Source organism: Oncorhynchus clarkii, chromosome 5 (assembly GCF_045791955.1).
Source record: "Oncorhynchus clarkii lewisi isolate Uvic-CL-2024 chromosome 5, UVic_Ocla_1.0, whole genome shotgun sequence".
Lineage (NCBI taxonomy): Eukaryota > Metazoa > Chordata > Actinopteri > Salmoniformes > Salmonidae > Oncorhynchus > Oncorhynchus clarkii.
This window is the reverse complement of record NC_092151.1, coordinates 51402663-51424935: the sequence shown is the minus strand read 5'-3', so window position 1 is coordinate 51424935 and position 22273 is coordinate 51402663. Positions and strand designations below refer to the sequence as shown.

The 22273-nt window shown below is 41.0% G+C and overlaps 1 protein-coding gene across 8 annotated transcripts in view; it reads left to right on the top strand.

The window, feature by feature from the left end:
* LOC139408971 (ubiquitin carboxyl-terminal hydrolase 13-like) overlaps positions 1–21594 on the top strand; it is a 55630-nt gene extending 34036 nt beyond the window's left edge. Inside the window, exons 12-22 of one of the 8 annotated variants that reach the window (XR_011634341.1) lie at positions 3027–3180; positions 3481–3655; positions 5117–5205; positions 7553–7675; positions 8860–8883; positions 9235–9378; positions 15522–15691; positions 17087–17294; positions 18017–18101; positions 18521–18688; positions 19013–21594. Coding sequence is in view for 3 of the 8 variants with exons in the window: in XM_071153508.1 (XP_071009609.1) it covers positions 3027–3180; positions 3481–3655; positions 5117–5205; positions 7553–7675; positions 8860–8883; positions 9235–9378; positions 15522–15691; positions 17087–17294; positions 18017–18101; positions 18521–18617 (1269 nt within the window). In the remaining 5 variants the exon portion in view is untranslated. Of the gene's footprint in view, positions 1–3026; positions 3181–3480; positions 3656–5116; positions 5206–7552; positions 7676–8859; positions 8884–9234; positions 9379–15521; positions 15692–17086; positions 17295–18016; positions 18102–18520 lie in introns of all 8 variants that reach the window. The other 7 variants (XR_011634340.1, XR_011634342.1, XR_011634343.1 and 4 more) reach the window with 7 other exon arrangements.
* Positions 21595–22273: the final 679 nt, after the last annotated feature.

Genomic DNA, 22273 nt, shown 5'->3' with positions numbered 1-22273 from the left:
GAAGGAGACGCGTTCTGTCTCCTTTATATGAACGTACTTTGGTGCAAAAAGTACAAATCAATCTAAGAACAACAGCAAAGGACCTTGTGAAGAAGCTGGAAGAAACGGGTACAAAAGTATCTATATCCACAGTTAAACGAGTCCTATATCGACATAACCTGAAAGGCCTACAGGCATACAGAGGCCCATTATCAGCAACCATCATTCCTGTGTTCCAGTGACATGTTGTGTTAACTAATCCAAGTTGATCATTTTAAAAGGCTTATTGATCATTAGAAAACCATTTTGCAATTATGTTAGCACAGCTGAAAACTATTGTGCTCATTAAAGAAGCAATAAAACAGGCCTTTTTTTCTGAGAAATGAAGGCTATCCCATGTGAGAAATTGCCAAGAAACTGAAGATCTCATTCAACGCTGTGTACTACTACTTTCACAGAACAGTGCAAACTGGCCCTGACCAGAATAGAAAGAGGAATGGGAGGCCCCGGTGCACAACTGAGCAAGAGGACAAGTACATTAGTGTCTAGTTTGAGAAACAGATGCCTCACAAGTCCTCAACTGGCAGTTTCATTAAATAGTACCTGCAAAACACCAGTCTCAACGTCAACAGTGAAGAGGCAACTCTGGGATGCTGGCCTTCTAGGCAGAGTTGCAAAGAAAAAGCCATATCTCAGACTGGCCAATAAAAATAAAAGATTAAGAAGGGTTAAAGAACACAGACACTGGACAGAGGATCTCTGCCTAGAAGGCCAGCAGCCTCTTCACTGTTGACATTGAGACTCTAACTCTAATGTACTTGTCCTCTTGCTCAGTTGTGCATCGGGGCTTCCCACTCCTCTTTCTATTCTGGTCAGACACAGTTTGCGCTGTTCTGTGAAAGAAGTAGTACACAGCCTTGTGCGAGCTCTTCAGTTTCTTGCCAATTTCTCGCATGGAATAGCCTTAATTTGTCATAACAAGAATATACTGACGAGTTTCAGAAGACAGTTCTTTGTTTCTGGCCATTTTGAGCCTGTAATCAAACCCACAAATGCTGGTGCTCCAGATACTCAACTAGTCTAGAGAAGGTCAGTTTTATTGCATCTTTAATCAGAACAACAGCTTTCAGCTGTGCTAACGTAATTGCAAAAGGGTTTTCTAATGATCAATAAGTCTTTTAAAATTATAAACTTGGATTAGCTAACACAACGTGCCATTGAAACACAGGAGTGATGGTTGCTGATAATGGGCCTCTGTACGCCTTTGTAGAAATTCCATAAAAAATCAGCCGTTTCCAGCTATAATAGTCATTTACGACATTACAATGTCTAGACTGTATTTCTGATCAATTTGATGTTATTTTAATGGACAAAACATTTAACTTTCTTTCAAAAACAAGGACATTTCTAAGTGACCCCAAATTTTTGAACGGTAGCGTGTGTATATATATATAGTACCAGTCAAAAGTTTGGACACCTACTCATTCAAGGTTTAAAAAATATATATTATTATTATTTAAAAAACAAACAATTTTCTACATTGTAGTGAAGGCATCAACACTATGAAAAAACACATTGAATCATGTAGTAATCAAAAAAAAAAAAGAAAGTATTAAACAAATTCAAATATATAGTTTATATTTGAGATTCTTCAAAGTAGCCACGCTATGCCTTGATGACAAGTCAGGAGATTGAGGAGGCCAGGTCATCTGATGCAGCACTCCATTACTCTCCTTCTTGGTCAAATAGCCTTTACACAGCCTGGAGGTGTGTTTGGTCATTGTCCTATTGAAAAACAAATTATAGTCCCACTAAGCGCAAACCAGATGGGATGGCATATCGCTGCAGATTGCTGTGGTAGGCATGCTGATTAAGTGTGTCTTGAATTCTAAATGCATCACCGACAGTATCACCAGCAAAGCACCATCACACCACCTCTTCCATGCTTCACGGTGGGAACCACACATGCGGAGATAATCCATGCACCTACTCACAAAGACACGGCGGTTGGAACCAAACATCTCAAATTTGGACTCATCAGACCAAAGGACAGATTTCCACCGGTCTAATGTCCATTGCTCTTGTTTCTTGGCCCAAGCAAATCTCATCTTATTGGTGTCCTTTAGTAGTGGTTTCTTTGCAACAATTCGACCACGAAGGCCTGATTCACACAGCCTCCTCTGAACAGTTGATGTGTCTGTTATTTGAATTCTGTGAAGCATTTATTTGGGCTGCAATTTCTGAGGCAGGTAACTCAAAATAACTTATCCATTGCAGCAGAGGTAACTCTGGGTCTTCCTTTCCTGTGGCGGTCTACATGAGGCAGTTTCATCACAGCACTTTGTGGTTTTTGCAACTGCACTTGAAGAAACGTTCAAAGTTCTTCAAATTTTCCGTATTGACTGATGTTCATGTCTTTAAATTAATGATGGACTGTTGTTTCTCTTTGCGTATTTGAGCTGTTCTTGCCATAATATAGACTTGGTCTTTTGCCAAATAGGGCTATCTTCTGTATACCATTCATGCCTTGTCACATCACAGCTGGTTGGCTCAAACACATTTAGAAGGAAATTAAATTCCACAAATTAACTTTTAACAAGGCATACCTGTTAATTGAAATGCATTCCAGATGACTACCTCATGAAGCTGGTTGAGAGAATGCAAAGAGTGTGCAAAGCTGTTATCAAGCCAAAGGGTAACTACTTTGCAGAATCTCAATTATAAAATATATTTGGATTTAACACTTTTTAATTTTTTTAGTTACAACATGATTCCATGTGTTATTTCATAGTTTTTATGTCTTCACTATTATTGTAAAAATAAAGAAACTGTTGAATGAGTAGTGTGTCCAAACTTTTGACTTGTGTGTGTGTTGCTAAGCTTCAAACATGCATGCAATTAATGAAAGTCTCAATGTTCTAATTGATGGGAACAGTTAGTTACATTAACAAACACTTTTTTAACTGGTAAATTAAATTGCATCCATGAAGACGACGTAAGTATTCAGTATATTCTCTGCATCTTCCCCTGTGTGTCCCTCGCTTTAGAGAAACTGTGTTGGCTTGGAGAACCCCAACAACGCCTTCCGCTACCTGGTGGAGGAGCGCGTGCAGTGTTGCCAGACGCAGAAGGTGCGCTACACCCAGAAGGTGGACTACCTCATGCAGCTCCCGGCCCCCATCGAGGCCGCCTCCAACAGAGGTAAGATCCCACAGGCAGCTGGCCCAGCCCCATGAGAACCAGCAGGGCTGCTGGCTCCCCCACAGCTCTCCTCTTCAAAGGGCATGGAGGATCGATATCGCTGAATGCCAAAGTGGGTTGGGAGTTTGTGTTTTTAAATGCATACTGTAGTTGGTGACTCTTGGCTGAATTACCTAATTGTTTGGAAAATAAGTTACTTCAAATGTCCATTATACAATCACTAAATCCCAATCATCTGAGAGTCCGACAATCGCAACAGTATTTTAGGAGGTTAAATGGCTTGACGTGTGTATGTGACAGAGGAGCTGATAGCGTATGAGGCCAAGCGAAACGAAGCAGAGGAGAACATGAGGGCCCCTCCAGAGCCCGTGAGGGCCCGGATCCCCTTCACAGCGTGCCTGCAGGCCTTCACGGAGCCAGAGAACGTCCCCGACTTCTGGAGCTCGGAGCTGCAGGCCAAATCAGCTGGAGTCAAGTAAGCAAGGTCCTGGTCTAAGGCTGGGAAGAAAGATCGACATCCTACATTGTTGAATTCTTCCGCAGTTTCAACAGTGTGTGGGGATCTATTTTTCTTTCATGACTTGGCTTTTTGGATCCTGCACCTGAGTTACTTTGCACCATAATATGTCTAGCCCTAGGCTACATGATGAATTAACCATAGGAAAAATGTACCATTTAACTTTTTTTAAATACCCATACACAAACGACAAAAGATTAATGTAAAGCTGATCTTGTACATTGAATGAAAATATAAACAAAATGTTGGTCCCACGTTTAATGAACTGAAATAAAAGATCCCAGAAATGTTCCATATGCACATAAATATTATTTATGTCATATTTTGTGTGCAACTTTGTTTACGTCCCTGTTAGTGAGCATTTCTCCTTTGCCAAGATAATCCATCCACCTGACAGGTGTGGCATATCAAAAAACTGATTAAACATCAGGATAATTACACAGGTGCACCTTGTGCTGGGGAAAATACAAGTCCATTCTAACATGTGCAGTTTTGTCACACAACACAATGCCACAAGTTTTGAGGGTGCGTGCAATTGTCATGGTAACTGCAGGAATGTCCACCAGAGCATTGCATATTTATTTCTCTACCATAAGCCGCATTCAACGTTATTTTTGAGAATTTGGTAGTACGTCCAACCGGCCTCACAACAGCAGACCACTTGTACTCGGCTGTGTGGGCGAGCGGTTTGCTGATGTCAAGGTTGTGAACAGTGTCCCATGGTAGAGGTGGAGTTGTGGTATTGGCAGGCATAAGCTACGAATAACAAACACAATTGCATTTAATCGATGGCAATTTGAATGCACAGACATACCGTAATGAGATCCAGAGGACCGTTGTCGTACCATTCATCTGCCGCCATCACCTCATGTTTTAGCATGATAATGTACGGTCCCATGTCGCAAGGATCTGTACACAATTCCTGGAAGCTGAAAATGTCCCAATTCTTCAATGGCCTACATACTCACCAGACATGTCACCCATTGAGCATGTTTGGGATGCTCTGGATCGACGTGTATGACAGTGTGTTCTAGTTCCCGCCAATATCCAGCAACTTTGCACAGACATTGAAGAGGAGTGGGACAACATTCCACAGGCCACAATCAACAGCCTGATCAACTTTATGCGAAGGAGATGTCTTGCTGCATGAGGCAAATGATGGTCACACCAGATACCGACTTGTTTTTTCATCCACACCCTTAAAAAAAAAGGTTTCTATGACCAACAGATGCATATGTATTCCCAGTCATGTGAAATCCGTAGGTTAGGGCCTAAATAATTCATTTCAATTGACTGATTTCCTTATGAACTGTAACTCCTTGTTTAAATCTTACAAATTGTTACATGTTGCGTTTTATAATTTTGTTGAGTTTAAATAAGTGATCCATATTTTTCTAAAGTGTAGCCCTCTCTTTCCAGGACTTCCCGTTTCGCCTCCTTCCCAGAGTATCTGGTGGTGCAAATAAAGAAATTCACATTTGTGGTGGACTGGGTTCCAAAGAAAGTAGGTGAGTAAGAGAACTGATGTCTCTCCACAAATGTTTTGGCTTGTCTGGACCCATGATTCTCTAGTACCAAGAGGATGCTGATTTCTGTTTTAACTTTGATACATGTCAACAAACACTGAAATCATATTACGGGATCGAATGGTCTTTTTCATTGAAGGCCTATAAATGCATTCTATTTTTCAGATTTTCTCTTTATCCCTGGATAATTGTATTAAGTCAGTACTGTAGATCTCCAGCAGAGGGCAATGCCACACATTGAATCACTGAGGTCCACTGACAATAAATACATGCAGTGCATTCAGAAAGTATTCAGACCCCTTGACTTTTTGTTAGGTTACAGCCTTATTCTAAAATATGTATTTTTAGCATGAAAATACACAGAATACCCCGTAATGACAAAGTAATAACTGGTTTTTAGAATTTATTTTGCAAATAAAGTATTCAGACTCTTTACTCAGAACTTTGTTGAAGCACCTTTTGACAGCGATTACAGCCTTGAGTATTCCTGGGTATGACGCTATAAACTTGGAATAACCTGTATTTGGGGAATTTCTCCCATTCTTCTCTGCAGATCCTCTCATACTCTGTCAGGTTGGATGGGGAGCGTTGCTACACAGCTATTTTCAGGTCCCTCTAGAGAGGTTCGATCAGGTTGAAGTCCAGGCTCTGGCTGGGCCACTCAAGGACATTCAGAGACTCCTGCTTTGTCTTGGCTGTGTGCTTAGGGTCATTGTCCTCTTGTAAGGTGAACCTTGTCACCAGTCTGAGGTCCTGAGCACTCTGGAGCAGGTTTTCATCAATGATCTCTCTGTACTTTGCTCCGTTCATCTTTCCCTCGATCCTGACTAGTCTTCCAGTCTTTGCCGCTGAAACACATCCCCACAGTATGATGCTTCACCATAGGGATGGTGCCAGGTTTCCTCCAGACTTGACGCTTGCCATTCAGGCCAAAGAGTTCAATCTTGGTTTCATCAGACCAGAGAATCTTGTTCCTCGTGGTCTGAGAGTCTTAAGTGCCTTTTGGCAAACTCCAAGCTGGCTGTCATGTGCCTTTTTATTGAGGAGTGGCTTCCGCTTGGCCACTCTACCATAATGACCTGATTGGTGGAGTGCTGCAGAGATGGTTGTCCTTCTGGAACGTTCTCCAATCTCCACAGAGGAACTCTGGAGCTCTGTCAGAGTGACCATCAGATTCTTGGTCACCTCCCTCACTAAGGCCCTTCTCCCCAGATTGCTCAGTTTGGCCGGGCGGCCATTTCTAGGAAGTCTTGGTGGTTCCAAACTTCTTCCATTTAAGAATGATGGAGGCCACTGTGTTCTTGGAGACAATCAATGCTGCAGACATTTTTTGGTACCCTTCCCCAGATCTGTGTCTCGAAACAATCCTGTCTCGGAGCTCTACAAACAATTCCAAAAATATGATTGGGATTGAGGAAGGTTAACTATTAGAGATGCAGTTCAAATTAGGTTATTCCTGCATCTTGCAATTGAGATACTTGTTTTTGCAAGTTCTGGTTTTTAATCATGTGGACCAAAAAAAGTTTTTACAGCTATATTCGATATTCTCTCATACTGATAGGGTAGCTACATATTTTGTACTGTAGCTATAGTGGTGAATGTGAGTGTAGTCATTCAGTTATCTGCTTGAATTACCATGCCCAAGTCCCGTCTTCTCTTGCTCATGTTCTTTTAAAACTCTGGGTTGCATTCATTATTTATTCATTAGGGCACATCGTAGCAAAACGTTCTGCAATAGGGATTGAAACATGTTTCTTATTGGACAAGTCCCAATTGTACTTCCCTATTTTATTTGTCTTTTTTAACCCCCTTTTCTCCCAAATTTCGTGGTATTCAATTGTTGGCAATTACTATCTTGTCTCATTGCAACAACTCCCGTACGGGCTCGGGAGAGACGAAGGTCGAAAGCCATGCGTTCTCTGAAACACAACCCAATGAAGCCGCACTGCTTCTTAACACAGCGAGCATCCAACCCGGAAGCCAGCTGCACCAATGTGTCTGAGGAAACACCGTGCACCTGGCAACCTTTGTTAGCGTGCACTGCGCCCGGCCCGCCACAGGAGTCGCTGGTGTGCGATGAAACAAGGATATCCTTACCAAACCCTCGCTAACCCAGACGACGCTAGACCAATTGTGCGTCGCCCCACGGACCACCCGGTCGCGGCCGGCTGCGACAGAGCCTGGGCGCGAACCCAGAGTCTCTGGTGGCACAGCTAGCGCTGGGATGCAGTGCCCTTAGACCACTGCGCCACCCGGGATGCCGTGCTTCCCTATTTCACTCAATTTTGGAGCCTTTTCTCCATTTCGAACTGAACCTGTTTTTCAACAGATTTGTCCATAGACATGCCAGACTTCCTGGACCTGTCTCGGCTCCGGGGAACAGGACTGCAGGCGGGAGAACAAGAGCTCCCAGACCTCACACCCCCCATCGTCCTCCCTGAAGACACCAGAGGTAAGAAGGGCTTCTTTAGAACGAAGATACTGACAAACCTTTACCAATCTACCCACAGCTGGGGTTTGCGTTTGGGCCAAGCTAAATCTAGCACGCCTAACGAGTAACGTTTTGTGCCTAACGCTGAGCAACATAGAAGTGGTACTGTTTGTAGCTTATATGCTTAGCATTCCCCTAATCTCCGTTCCTCCTTCAGAGGCGGTTGCTTGGATGGATTTAGCTACAGTGCGTCTGTAGTGTGACTACAGTGCGTTTGTCCGTGTACCTCTTTAATAGTTTAGCAGCCATTAGGCACATCGTGTTCTATACAGTCCTAGACCTAAAAACACTTGATATGTGCTCTAGGCAAGCAATAAAGCTTGTCCTGGTACCCTGTAGTGCTCCATTGACACAATGGTTGTCTTGTAGAAGCTGCTTCAACCTTGTTAAGCTACAACTCGGGGTTGAAACGCAACAATTTTATTTTAGAAGACTAATATAACATAATTACTGTGTTCCTCCTTCCTAAAATGAGGCTTCATGGGTAAATGCTAAGCGGCCAAAACAAAACTTTCACACTAGAAATTTGCCCGATTTTAGACGTTGTAAATGTGTTTTCAATGGAGCGATTTTATTAAAGTTTTATGATTTCTCTCAAGGACTGTTCCTGAAAAAGTAACAAAGCAGTTGGCCATTTTTGTTTTCTCTCATAATCAAATTACTGGTACAACACCTACATACAGTATTGTAAATATTTGTTCTCAGTGTTAATAATGCATTTGTGATTTATAAAGCATTTTTCAGATGAGCTCCATGAATCTTAAATTAAACACCAGCCCATTGTCCCTTGACCTGAATCACTACAGCAATGAATTACATTTCTGAATCGGACAACGCCTGATGAATTCTGATTTGATTTCCGTGTTTTAAGCAAATGATCCTTCAAATGCATCATTTCCCATCAATTATCTTTATGGATTTAGTATTGATTTGGCATATGGAACCTGAGTTTTTTTTTTATAGAAAAACATTACAATTAAGTTTACCACCTTGATCCATAAGTAAATACTTGTTTTAAAACTGAAGTGTGACTTGAATGGTAAGGATCATCAAAAAGTGTAGCTATAGCATGAATATAATTTAACTAATAAAAAAAAAAGTTTGTTGTTCCTTGGAAATAATCACTAGTTTTCTTTACCTTTCAGACAACTCGATGAACTCCTCAGATTGTAAGTATTCAGTTTCTCCTATCCTTCCGCTATATATACCTAACACATTACAAAGATTTACCACTATGGAACAAAAGTTTTGCAGTTGTGAAAATAAGTTTGACGTCGCAAAACCAACAGCTGCTGCAACTGCCGCGTAACTTTTCCTACTTACAAAAACTTTCTTTATTAGCCTGTTTTTTTTTATTAGTAAGCACTGGGTAAGTACAGCATGTCCCTGCGCGGTTCCTCTCCAGTCCCTCTTTAATGAGGCCCAAAGAGAAAACAAAACCACCTTTAGAACCTGTGAGGTTTGTAAAGAGCGTGGGCGGCGGCACTGATGTTTATTGGTTGTTTTTTGCTTGTCCTCAGCCCCAGAAATAGACGAGTCTGCCGCAATGCAGCTGGCGGAGATGGGCTTCCCTCTGGAGGCCTGCCGGAAGGCCATCTACTACACTGGGAACATGGGCCCCGAGATGGCCTTCAACTGGATCATAGCACACATGGAGGAGCCTGGTAAGAGTCACATGGATGTTATTCAAGTCTGATTCCTCAGCCTCTTCTGGGCACATGTGGGCAGTGCATGCTCTAAAACATCCCTAAAGTGACATGTGTGTCACAGGAGGAGTCCCCAGCTGCCTCCTGAGGGTGTTTGTGTGTCTAAGGACTGATACATTTGCATAATTTTCAATTAGTAATTCATAATTACATGCTATAACTGCATGTTTCTTATGCAAACAATGTAAATAGATTGTTTTAATGTCCATTACTAAAGCGCTTTTGTGTGTTAGCATGCTAACATAAATTGTATTTAGCTAGCTTAAAAGAAAAATTAATCCAGTACCAGTCAGAAGTTTGTACACACATACTCATTCTTTATTTTTTATATTTTATACATTGTAGAATAATAGTGAAGACAACACTACGAAATAACACATATAACACATAAAAAAAGTGTTAAACAAATCAAACTATATTTTATATTTGAGATTCTTAAAAGTAATCACCCTTTGCCTTGATGACAGTTTTGCACACTCTTGGCATTCTCTCAACCAGATTCATGAGGTAGTCACCTGGAATGCATTTCAATTAACAGGTGTGCCTTCGTAAAAGTTAATCTGTGGAATTTCTTTCCTTCTTAATGTATTTGACCCAATCAGTTGTGTTGTGACAAGATAGCCCTATTTGGAAAAAGACCATGTCCATATTATGGCAAGAACAGCTCAAATAAGCAAAGAGAAATTACAGTCCATCATTACTGTAATACATGAAGGTCAGTCAATGGGGAACATTTGAGGAACTTTTAAAGTTTCTTCAAGTGCAGTCGCAAAAACCATCAAGCGCTATGATGAAACTGGCTCTCATGAAGACCGCCACAGGAAAGGTAGACCCAGAGTTACCTCTGCTGCAGAGGATACGTTCAGAGGAGTAACCAGCCTCATAAATTGCAGCCCAAATCAATTATTCAGAGTAACAGACATCTCAACATCAACTGTTCAGAGGAGACTGTGTGAATCAGGCCTTTATGGTCTAATTGCTGCAAAGAAACTACTACTAAAGGACACCAATAATAAGAAGAAACACAAGCAAATGACATTAGACCGGTGGAAATCTGTTCTTTGGTCTGATGAGTCCAAATTTGAAATTTTTGGTTCCAACTGCTGTGTCTTTGTGAGACACAGAGTAGGTGAACGGATGATCTCCGCATGTGTTGTTCCCACCGTGAAGCATGGAGAAGAAGGTCTGGGGGTGCTTTGCTGGTGACACTGTCAGTGATTTATTTAGAATTCAAGGCACACTTTAACCAGCATGGCTACCACAATATTCTACAGCGATACACCATCCCAGCTGGATTGAGCTTTTTTGTTTTTCAACAGGACAATGGCCCAACACACATACAGGATGTGTAAGGGCTATTTGACCAAGGAGGAGAGTGATGAGTGCTGCATCATATGACCTCAACCCAATTGAGATGGTTTGGGATTAGTTGGACCACAGAGTGAAGGAAAAGCAGCCAACAAGTGCTCAGCATATGTGACAAACCTTTCATCTGCAGAAATGATTCAGTTGTGCAAACCCACATTTTCATCAGCTGTCCGGGTGGCTGGTCTCATACGATCCTCCAGGTGAAGAAGTCAGAGGTGGAGTTCCTGGGCTGGTGTGGTTACACGTGGTCTGCGGTTGTGAGGCCAGTTGGATGTACTGCCAAATTCTCTAAAACGACGGAGGTGGCTTATGGTAGAGAAATGAACATTCAATTCTCTGGCAACAGCTCTGGTAGACAGTCCTGCAGTCAGCATGCCATTTGCATGCTCCCTCTTAACTTCAGAAATGTTTGTCTCACAATCCAATGCCACAGATGTCTGAAGTTTTGAGGGGGCGTGCAATTGGCATGCTTGACTGCAGGACTGCACCAGTGCTGTTGCCAGAGAATTTCATGTTAATTTCTCTAACATAAGTTGGCTTCAACGTCATTTTAGAGAATTTGACATCAAGTCCAACCGGCCTCACAACCGCAGACTGTGTGTGGCATCGTGTGGATGCACGGTTTGCTGATGTTGTGAACGGCGTGACACATAGTGGGGTTATGGTATGGGCAGGCATAAGCTATGGGCAGCGAACACAATTGCATTTTATAGATGGCAATTTGAATGCACAGATACCGTGATGAAATCCTGAGGCCCATTATCGTGCATTTAATTCGCCACCATTACCTCATGTTTCAGCATAATGCACGACGACCTCATGTCGCAAGGATCTGTACACAATTCCTGGAACTTGAAAATGTTCCAGTACTTCCACAGCTTGCATACTCACCAGATGTGTCACCCATTGAACATGTTTGGGATGCACTGAATCAACGTGTATGACAGCGTGTTCCTGCTACTGTCCAGCAACTTCACACAGCCATTGAAGAGGAGTGTGACAACATTACATAGGCCACCGTCAACAGCCTGATGAACTCTATGTGAAGGAGATGTCCCGCTGACTTTTCTGGTTTTCTGATACATGCCCCTACCTTATTTTTAAGGTTTCTATGACCAACAGACGCATATCTGTATTCCCAACCATGTGAAATCCATAGATTAGGGCCTCATTTATTTATTTCAATTGACTGATTTCTTTATATGAAATGTAAATCAGTAAAATCTTAGATTTTTTAATTTGTAGAATATCTGGAATTAAAGCCAGACCTTAACAAGGGTCCCAGGACAAGTAGAGAGCTCAATGTTCATGTCATCCAACAAATGTAAATGCCCTGAGTATGCTAAACGGCATTGGCACTTGGATTGGAACCGGTGCTTTGGTCAGATGACTTGAAAATAGAGGTATTTGGCCACACAAACCAGTGGTGGGTTTTGCATTGAAAGATGCATATGCAGAAAATAACCCCATACCTTCTATAAAATATGATGGTGGATCTTTGATGTTATGGGGCAATTTTGCTTCCACTGGTCCTGGCACCCTTGTTAAGGTCAACAACATCATGAACCCAGTACCATGGCATTTTAGTCAAAAACCTGGTTTCCTCTGCCAGGAGGCTGAAACTTGTCCGCAAGTGGATCTTCCAGCAAGACAATAAACTAGAGCACACATCCAAATCCACAAATAAATGGTTAAGTGACTATTAAAATCAACATTTTGCAATGGTCATCTGTCTCCGGACTTGAACCCCTTGAAAACATGTTTTGAATTGAGGTGGTCAGTCCATAAGCGCAGACGAAGGATATCAAGGATCTGAAAAGATTATGTATGGAGGAATGGTGTAAGATCCCTCCCAATGTGTTCTCCAATTTCATAAAACATTTTAGAAAAAGGCTCTGTGCCATTATCCTCGCAAGGTAAGGCATTGAACGGTATTAAAAACAGGGGTGCCAATATCTTTGATCCCCATCTTTTTGAGAATTATTATTTCTCCCCCTTCCACTTGCCTCTTACATTTTTTTGCGGTAATGCTGTGATTTAGTTTGTTGTAATTTTAAGTTGAGCAAACATTTCCATACATGTTTGTTAGCTGCATGTGTTTCATAACTCCACGTGTCCTATTTATGATACAATTTACATAGATTACACCGTTTAAAAAATAAATAAACCCAAAACATTTTTTTTTATCCATTTGTATATTTGAGTTTAACCATAATATTTCTTGTAATATTTGTTGTCTTTTCTGGTGGATTAAACAGAAATTGCAACCAACATTCTATGGCTTATTTTGGAGATTTCATTTTATAATAACCGAAAGTGAAGGTTATAATCTGAATAAAGGGAAAAAGGTCATTCTTGAACATGGGGTGAGATATTGGGCGGCAGGGTAGCCTAGTTGTTAGAGCATTGGACTAGTAACCGGAAGGTTGCAAGTTCAAACCCCCGAGCTGACAAGGTACAAATCTGTCGTTCTGTCGTTCTGCAGTTAACCCACTGTTCCTAGGCCGTCATTGAAAATAAGAATGTGTTCTTAACTGACTTGCCTAGTTAAATAAAGGTAAAATAAAAAATAAAATATTCTTACTAATCTGCTAGAGAACCAGTTCTGATTAAAATATCACTTTTGTAGAAGTTGTATATATTTCTTTTGTGATCCAATATGTAATCCAGAGAGGTTAGAAAAATGAACTAGATCCTCTGAGGCTGTGGAGGGATCCAAATTGTGGATTTAAAAGAAAACATGAATCCCAATGAAACCTTTTGTTTTTATTTCTAGCCCCGTGATATTATTGTTGGATCTGATTTTAATAGCTAACATTTCGATAGACATAATAAATGGATATGTCGATAGTGGACAACCTTGTTTTACTCCTCTCGACAGTTTAATACTTTCTGAGAAGTAGACATTATTTACAGTTTTATGCCTACTGTAGGGTTATTATACATAACTTTAACCAATTTTATAGGAGATTCTCAAAAATTGAAATGTTATTTATAAATTCCAGTTGTACTTTATCAAAAGCCTTTTCAAAGTCAGCAATGAATACCAGACTTGGTTTTCCTGATTTTTCATAGTGTTCTATTGTTTCCAGTACTTGTCTTATATGATCTCCAATGTATCGTCCATGTTAAAAAAAACCTGTCTGCTTACAGTAGGATGAATAATCTCCAACAATACATTTTTGAATTATATGCACTATGTATTTAGCTAGAATGTTTTGCATCGCATTTTTTTTCAATGGACTGAATCCTTATATTTACCACTTGGGTCCTGTTTCAGTAATAATGAAATCAGACCTTGTGGTTGAGTATCTGATAATCTACCATTTTTATATGCTAAAAACTGTCCTCTGAGTACATAAAAAAAGGGTTGCTATACCTGAACTAGTATGTCATCCAGCCTTGGAGTTTTCCCGGACTTTCCCAGCTTTAATGCATCAAGAAGTATTACTTGTGAAATCTCTTTGTCTGAGCAATTGTATTAGTATAATATAATTTCTCCCTTTTTTGCATACAATATAGGTCAGTGTTTATTTTATTCATAATTGTGGACCTGACTGTAATGTGGTTTAACACTAGCACACACAGTCAAATTGTACAGGTGTGTAACAACTGTGTCAATTAAGGCCCAATCAGGTCAAAACGAGGGAGGAACGGTGTTGTATTGCCATAGTAACTTTTTAAAACTGTCATCTGTTTTTGTTTTAGTCCCTCCTAAATTCTTAATTGCTTGTGTGGAAGTGCAGTTAGGAAGTCACATATCAGCTTTTTAATATGCATGAGGCATCAGCCAGTCTCTTTTGCACTCTCCCTGAAATCCAGCTTTATTACAGTTGTTTAATAAACTCTGTATTAAAGGAGTAGTTCACTATTTTCCAGCTTGATGTTAGATGATTCTTCACCTTGAAAGTAGTCTATGGGCCAGGATAAACTGTAGTCCATGGTTCAGTTCTCCTTAAACAGCCACCACAAACTTGAGCTAACTTTAGTCACCACAAGCTAACAATCAATGGAAGTGATGGGGGCATGTGTACATGTTTTGTTTTTAAATGGCCAAATCACCTTTTAAGTAACATCAAACCAAATATGGAGTTGATTTCAGGTTATTTGAACATAATTGTTTTCAAACATGCTTACATAACTTCCATTGATTGTTAGCTTGTGGTGACTAAAGTTAGCTGAAGTTTGTAGTGTCTGTTTAAAGAAAATGGAAACCTCGATTACAGATTCTCTTGGCCCATAGACTACCTTCAGGTTAAGGAATCGTCTAAAATCTAGTTGTAAAATTGTGAACTACTCCTTTTAATTTCTGTACCCTGTTTGTTATATTTTTTAAAGTGGATTTATAAGTTTGTCTTAAACAATATTATAGTCACTTCTGCGTACAGAGTGGTATTGTTGGAAAGTTACTAATTAAGAGGCTTTTTTTCTCTCTCACAAACACAACCCAGTGAGCAAGCCCCTCCTTTACAGCTCGCCAAGAGATCCAAGGACAAATAGGCAGACCGTCACAAACAGGCTCTCTTAAGCTGAACATGCCATACTTGTACTAACAATGACCTATATTAATTAGGTGACTATGATAACCCAAAAATAACCAGGCTGATGAGGCCCTAGGAACACATCCTTGTGTAATTGTGCTCTTCCTGATTTGACCCTTGTTTGAATGGGTGATTTACTGATTTATGTACCATGTTTATAGTAGAGCTTTCTCCTTCTTTCCTCTTTTCCAGACTTTGCTGAGCCCCTGGCACTGCCAACCTTCATGGAGCCCGGCCCTTCCGTGGCCAGCTCGGGCCTGGCTGCCACCCCCCTGGACAACCATCCTCCAGAGGAGAGCATCGCCATCCTCACCTCCATGGGCTTCCCCCGCCGCCACACCGTCCAGGCCCTAAAAGCCACGGTCAGTGGCTCTCTTTCTCTCCTGCTGCTCACACTCACTCTGGTGAAACAACACAAAAATGATATTGTCCTGGTCTAGGAAGCATTCAGTAGGGAGTAGTGCTTTGGTGGTTTTTAATTTGACTTTTTCAGATTTGAATAATCGTGGATATATATATACTGTGTTGTGGAATATGGAAAATAAACCATCTTTCCAAAGCCTGTTCTGTAGCTAAAACCTTGCAAAGATGGAAAGGGAGACTTTTCATGTAGGTTAATATCCCCCAAAACTTTTAACCAAGATGTTTTATTTCTCTGTCAGACATTTGGCCTGCTATTTATATTTGGGCCATTGATGTAAGAATGATGGGGAGTGGCTTTCTATAGTGCCAAACCGTGCTGGAGAATCATGCCCTCTCAGCTATTAACAACTTGGCTGGCCTGCTTGTTTACTTGATATATTGCAGTTTTAATAACTCCTTCATGTCCTTGGTTGCTTGAGATCCCTGTTCTACATGCTGTTTACAAATAGTCCAAGCATCGAGCCCAACATGGTGCATAGCTAGGCTCGTTCAGCTTTTCAGTTCTATGAGTCAGATCGTTGTGTGTCATACGCGCACAGTCATTTTAGCACAGTTATTTTTATGCATTTGTTTGTGTGTTCCTCCAATGTACCTCGAATGAAACCACTAATTCATTCAATTCCGTTATGAATTGTAAAAACGTTGAATTCCATTATAGTGGCTGCTATTTTAAGATAGTGCCTTTTTTTCTCTCTTTTTCATCAGTCACCTGCCCTTGTCAGCATAAAATAGATCCCACGTTCTCTACGAAAACAGACCCTCTGATTTCCTTGTTTTACCATTCCTAACACCTCCAAACCCCTTGCCATCCATTTAATTCTCATGAAAAAGCCCAGGGTCCTCGTGAGTTATGTAGGCGTGTGAAACATTAGAGGGTCTCCAGGGTCTTCTAATAATAGCCCAGTGAGCACGCAGGAAGTGTTCAACCTCACTGGCCTGTCTGTCTGTCTGACTGACTGCCTGCCTGTGCATGGCCAGAAAAAGCAGACAGCATCAGATTATTCCCCCCAATGTGCTCTCTTGATGTTCTCAATCCTGTTACATTCTCTTGAAGCATGCCAGTCACAATTGTCCATCTTCTGAGACCTCTGAATTTGAGAAGACTTAGGGGAGAGAGGAAGCATATTCTACTGTGTCTTCATAACACAAGGTCACTGATAATGGTAATTACATGACAATTTAGCCTACCAATTATGACTTTTTGGTTCTTTCGGATTCATCGAAACAAGCAGGTAGTAGTGTAAAAAAAAATACCAGTACCAGAAAGTACTGTCAGTAATCAACCACTGAAATAGGTCTGTGAAAGGATGTGTCACCAACATTCGTTGTTTCAGAACAACAACCTGGAGCGGGCGCTGGACTGGATCTTCACCCACACGGAGAGGGAGGAGGAGGAGGAGGAGACTAGCGATGCCCTGTCTGACATGGCCGATACCACGGAGCCCAACGACAGCGCCTTCTCCAATGCCAACACGCACAGCGACTCCACACTGTCCCCAGACCAGGACGCCTCAGGCCCCCAGATCAAAGACGGACCCGGGCGTGAGTGACTCTGCATGACCTCTGACCTCTAAGACTGATCTAGTGTCAGTTCCACCCTCCCCAGTCCTAACCATAACCATTATGATCTAGAGACACTGATCTAGGATCAGCTCCACCCTCCCCAGTCCTAACCATAACCATTGGGCTAAATGCATTGATCTAGAGTCAGCTCCACCATCCGCAGTCCTAACCATAACCATTATGGGCAAAACGATAAAGACAGAAATGACAAAAGGAGAAGAATTACACAAATACAAATGTGGTACAGGAGCTGGGTAAAAAGTTATTTAGCTGCTTTGAATATAACGCTCACTGCTTGCTGCACCCATATGATGCAACAATTGCTGTTTGCAGGTACATTTGGAACAAAACCATCCTTTCACCAATTGTGAAAGGCTTCTCTTTCCACTTCCATTCTGACACAATCCTGTTAAAGGAAGGCAGCACACAGTTTCTACGTCACATGTTTGGCTTAGGATTTCATGTTTGAGGAGACTCATTCTATTCAGGGTCTCAGCCTATATGATTTTGAACTCAGAAATGCAAATCATGGACCACAGTCTCTCCAACTACAACCTGCATTGGTTGAATATGATCAGATAGGGATTAGATAGTTTTACTAGCTTGTTCTCATGGGTATACTGTAGGCAAAATGCATCTGTTCTGTTCACAAGGGAGTTGTAGTTTTGTGTAACGATTTGGTTTGACTTCCTGTTTTACAGGTTACGAGCTTTTTGCTTTCATCAGCCACATCGGAGCGTCCACGATGTCTGGTCATTATGTATGCCACATCAAAAAGGAAGGAAGGTAAGTCGGTCACAATGTACATACTCTACATTTATCTCTGCTAGATCCCCTTTCACAATGAAGGATTAAAAATGAATTATATAGACAGACTGTTTCCACCAGCCGTTACATTGCACATTTTTGATCTATTCCAACACCAGCACTCCTGATTAGACTAATCAAGGGCTTGATCATAGTTGACGAGTTGAATTGGGTTTGCTAGTGTTGGAGTCAATCAAGTATTATCTTTGATCGATCGGCTAGCTGTCTTCACCGACCAGATTGGGAAACACTGTCCTAAGAGACTACTTAGATCATTTTGTAATTAGTGGTCTACAATGTGGCATTTGCAAATCAAGACGAAACTAAATGTATAGATGAGGTTTTAACACAATGTGTTACCCATGTTATTCCCCCCCCCCCCCCCCCCCCCACGTCAGATGGGTGATCTTCAATGACCACAAAGTGTGTTTGTCAGAAAGGCCTCCAAAAGACTTGGGCTACATCTACTTTTACCGTCGACTGTCTAGCAGCTAGACCAAGCGCCCCCCACCCTCCAACCTTAGAGAACCACATCCTCACAACCAGAAGACCGGAAGATGACCACAGTGGAAATTATGGAAACACTCGCACCCCAGACCAGCCCAAAAAAGATAGGAACCGCTCAACTCAGCCAAGTCACTCAAGAGCAACCGGAAAGTGCGGTCAAAAGGGAAAGCAATTAGCTTTTTGTATGTCTCTGTGATTCCCGTGTGCTTGTGTGTATTGAAACGTGTCATTTGTCTGCGGCAAGTGTCAAACTCATTCCACGGAGGGCCAAGTGTCTGCGGATTTTTGCTCCTCCCTTGTACTTGATTAATTAGTAAAGACATCCCCTCACCTGGTTGTCCAGGTCTTAATTGAAAGACAAAACAAAAATCTACAGACACTAGGCCCTCCGTGGAATGAGTTTGACACCCCTGGTCTACGGCGTAGGTACAGAGGGATGTGTGCAATTTCAGGTATCAGAGTGCTCCACAGTTCTAGTATCAGCATATAAGATCTTACTATACATTTTCTATGCCTTAAGCTACTGTGCCAGTGTTTTTATTGAAGTGGTACGTTTTATAAACGTTGGGCATGGTCCAAAAGTGGTCACGAATCACTGCTAGCCCTGAAAGTAGAACTCGATAAAAAGAAAACGCAATGCTGCTGGGAGCTTTGCATGTGCCATGCAGAACGGAATATTGGAGAATGTTTTGCATCTATAGGGAATTTAAAGGATATCAGGAACCCTTAACATGTGATGCAGGATAGAAAATGATGGCATTGAATGCAGAGAAATAGCCAGCATAGGCAAGTGTCAGAATAGGGATTGGATACTGAATAAGTAATACCCTTATTGGAGGGTCCGATGTCCTGTAATGAGGTTAGTCATATGTCTGGTTTTAATTTGCAGGTTTTTCTGGGCAAACTATTTTCTGTACAGTGACAATTGGACGAGTCAAGTTTCAGTTGCCAGGAGATTGTCATTTTTTTATTGAATATCTGAAAGCACTTTGACAGATTTGTTTTTATATCCCTGCCTTTTCACATAGAAATAGAACCATGAGCATAAATTGAATCAGATACCCTAAACTGATATTTTATTTTCTTCAATATGGTAAAAGCCTGTGACAATGTGGTTGTAACCCAAAAAATGACTAATGTTATATCACCTTTCTATTTTCAAAGTGTTCCTCAGACCATGTTGATTACACATAGTGTATGCATGCATACAGTATTGGTTGGCATTTGTTTGCGCGCCTAATATGATTACATTTTGTGGAAGGACAGACAATGCATGAGGTAAATGTTTGCCAATTATTGTAGTCCTCAAACACTGAGTAATACCGCATTTTAATATTCGATATGCCGCCATCTTTTTAATGTAGAATGTATGCATTTGAACACAGCCATCTGTGTTTTCCTCATTGTTATAGCAATATGCACTGAGACAGAATCTCTTCTCTTGAGCATACACCACGTACTGTAGGTTACGACCTACAACTTGTTTCAGAATGTGTTCTCGTACTTTAGGACGTGGTGCTGTGCTGAATGTATTCCTTATTGTGCACACTGTAACCAACCCCCCCCCCCCCCCCTCCCCCTTCGACTTTAATGCTAAATTCTAACACATATCAGAGACAACACTGGCCCTACTCGTGCATAGTCACCAACCGTTGTGTATGTTAATACTGTATTCAGCATTTTACTCATACTCGCTGCTCATTCATTCTCTCACTGTTCATTTTTGTGTCCAGCACAGTCACACCTTAGATTGTTTGCACTTCTATGTCTTATTCTCATGACCCTATACAGCCACTCTATCAAAGACAGTTCATCAACCGGTTGTAGTAGAAAATCCAGCTGCAGTGTTGCCTAGAGTTCATTGTATGGTTGTTACATATCGACAAGGTAGTGGATTGCAATGTCGCATATCAAAAACCCTTTACTTTTTTCTCTTGTCTTTTGAATACTTACCCGGGCAGTATTCCATCAAAGCAGGTTTCCTGGAAGAGTCAAGAACATGATTGTGCTTGCATTGCAATAATGCACCTTCGGTTTCATGTACTCCGCAATGCAAATGTTTTCAGAGACTAAAACTGCATATAAACTCAAACATACTTTCTTGCTGCGCAGGATGAATCATGTTTTTAGACCCACAATGGGAAACCAGATAATGGTTTTGATTTACTAGAGCCCTTAGTTGTTTTGGGGAAGATTACAATTCCCCCTCTCAAATCGATCCCTGAAGATCTCCCATCCTTGTCAGACACTACTTGATAAATTGCTTCTGTTACCTATGCAATTCTTCATGGTCTCTTTGCAAGTATTGTTTTTGCCATCTCCCTTCCACACTTGTTTATCATTCAATAAGAATAGAATGAATCCCTCTGTCCCATTCTAAGATTGTCATTACTGGTCCTTGACGGGTCAGTGTAGTAGTTACATGTATTATACAACGGTCTGATTGCTGAGGAGAGGTGGGTGTTCTATGCATTCTAGTTCTATACCGTTTTGTCCTCTACCGGGGTTCCTCCCATCTGGTCAACTCTGGCTGTTTTAGACTGGCAGGGTGCCCGCTCACCTTCTTGCTCTCCATTTACTGTGGAATTGATCGCTATGGAGGACGTCTGTGTTGTCTTCTCTCAGCTCTCTTTTCATCTGTCACTTCCTCTCCACCACTATTTCTTGAGGTTGTGAAAGGTAGTGGTTTACCTTTTGTCACAAAACGCCTTCCTACTGTGAGCATGTGCACTAAAAGTTGACATTTGGTCTGTACAATACATGTATTTTATTTTATTTCATTTAACTAAATGTTCAATGATACTTCACCTGTTTTTACTTGATTTTTCTTTGCCTTTTTTGCAAACAAGTTTGTTCCCATTCTGTAGTTTATTACATACAGTTTCCCTGAAGGGATTATTTAAAGTTGACTTTTGTAATGTATGTTTGCATAGTTCAATAAACTACACATTTTCTTGACATTTGACACTTCTGTATTTTAGTGCATTGTTACTGAGGAACTAGTGTGGCTTGGCCATGGTTCCTCATCACAATTCCTCAATTGTTTTCAATTTCATGGCGTCTCTAGTTCTTTACTCGACAAACAGTAGAAAAGCAAGCATAATGTATAATTTTAATTGAAGACTGTTTTTTGTTTAGTTATGTGGTAGGAAGGGAGAGCTGCAGCATAAAGTACCCATAAAGACCATGGAATACAAACATTGGTAGGCATGCAATGATAAAATATATACAAGTTGACTATTACAGTTTATTTTAAAAGAACGTTCATATATGGTATGTCTGAAAGGTGTTAATGCTTGACTAGTTTAAGTACAGTACCAGTCAAAAGTTTGGCCTCCCCTACCCATTCCAGGGTTTCTTTATTCTTACTATTTTCTACATTGTAGAATAATAGTGACTACAAACTATGAAATAACATACATGGAATCATGTAACCAAAAAAAGTATTAAACAAATCAAAATATTTAATTTTAGATTCTTCAAAGTAGCCACCCTTTGCCTTGATGACAGCTTTGCACACCTGGCATTCTCTCAACCAGCTTCATGAGGTAGTCACCTGGAATGCATTTCAATTAACAGGTGTACCTTGTTAAACGTTAATTTGAGGAATTTCTTTCCTTAGGGGTGGTATACAGAAGATAGGG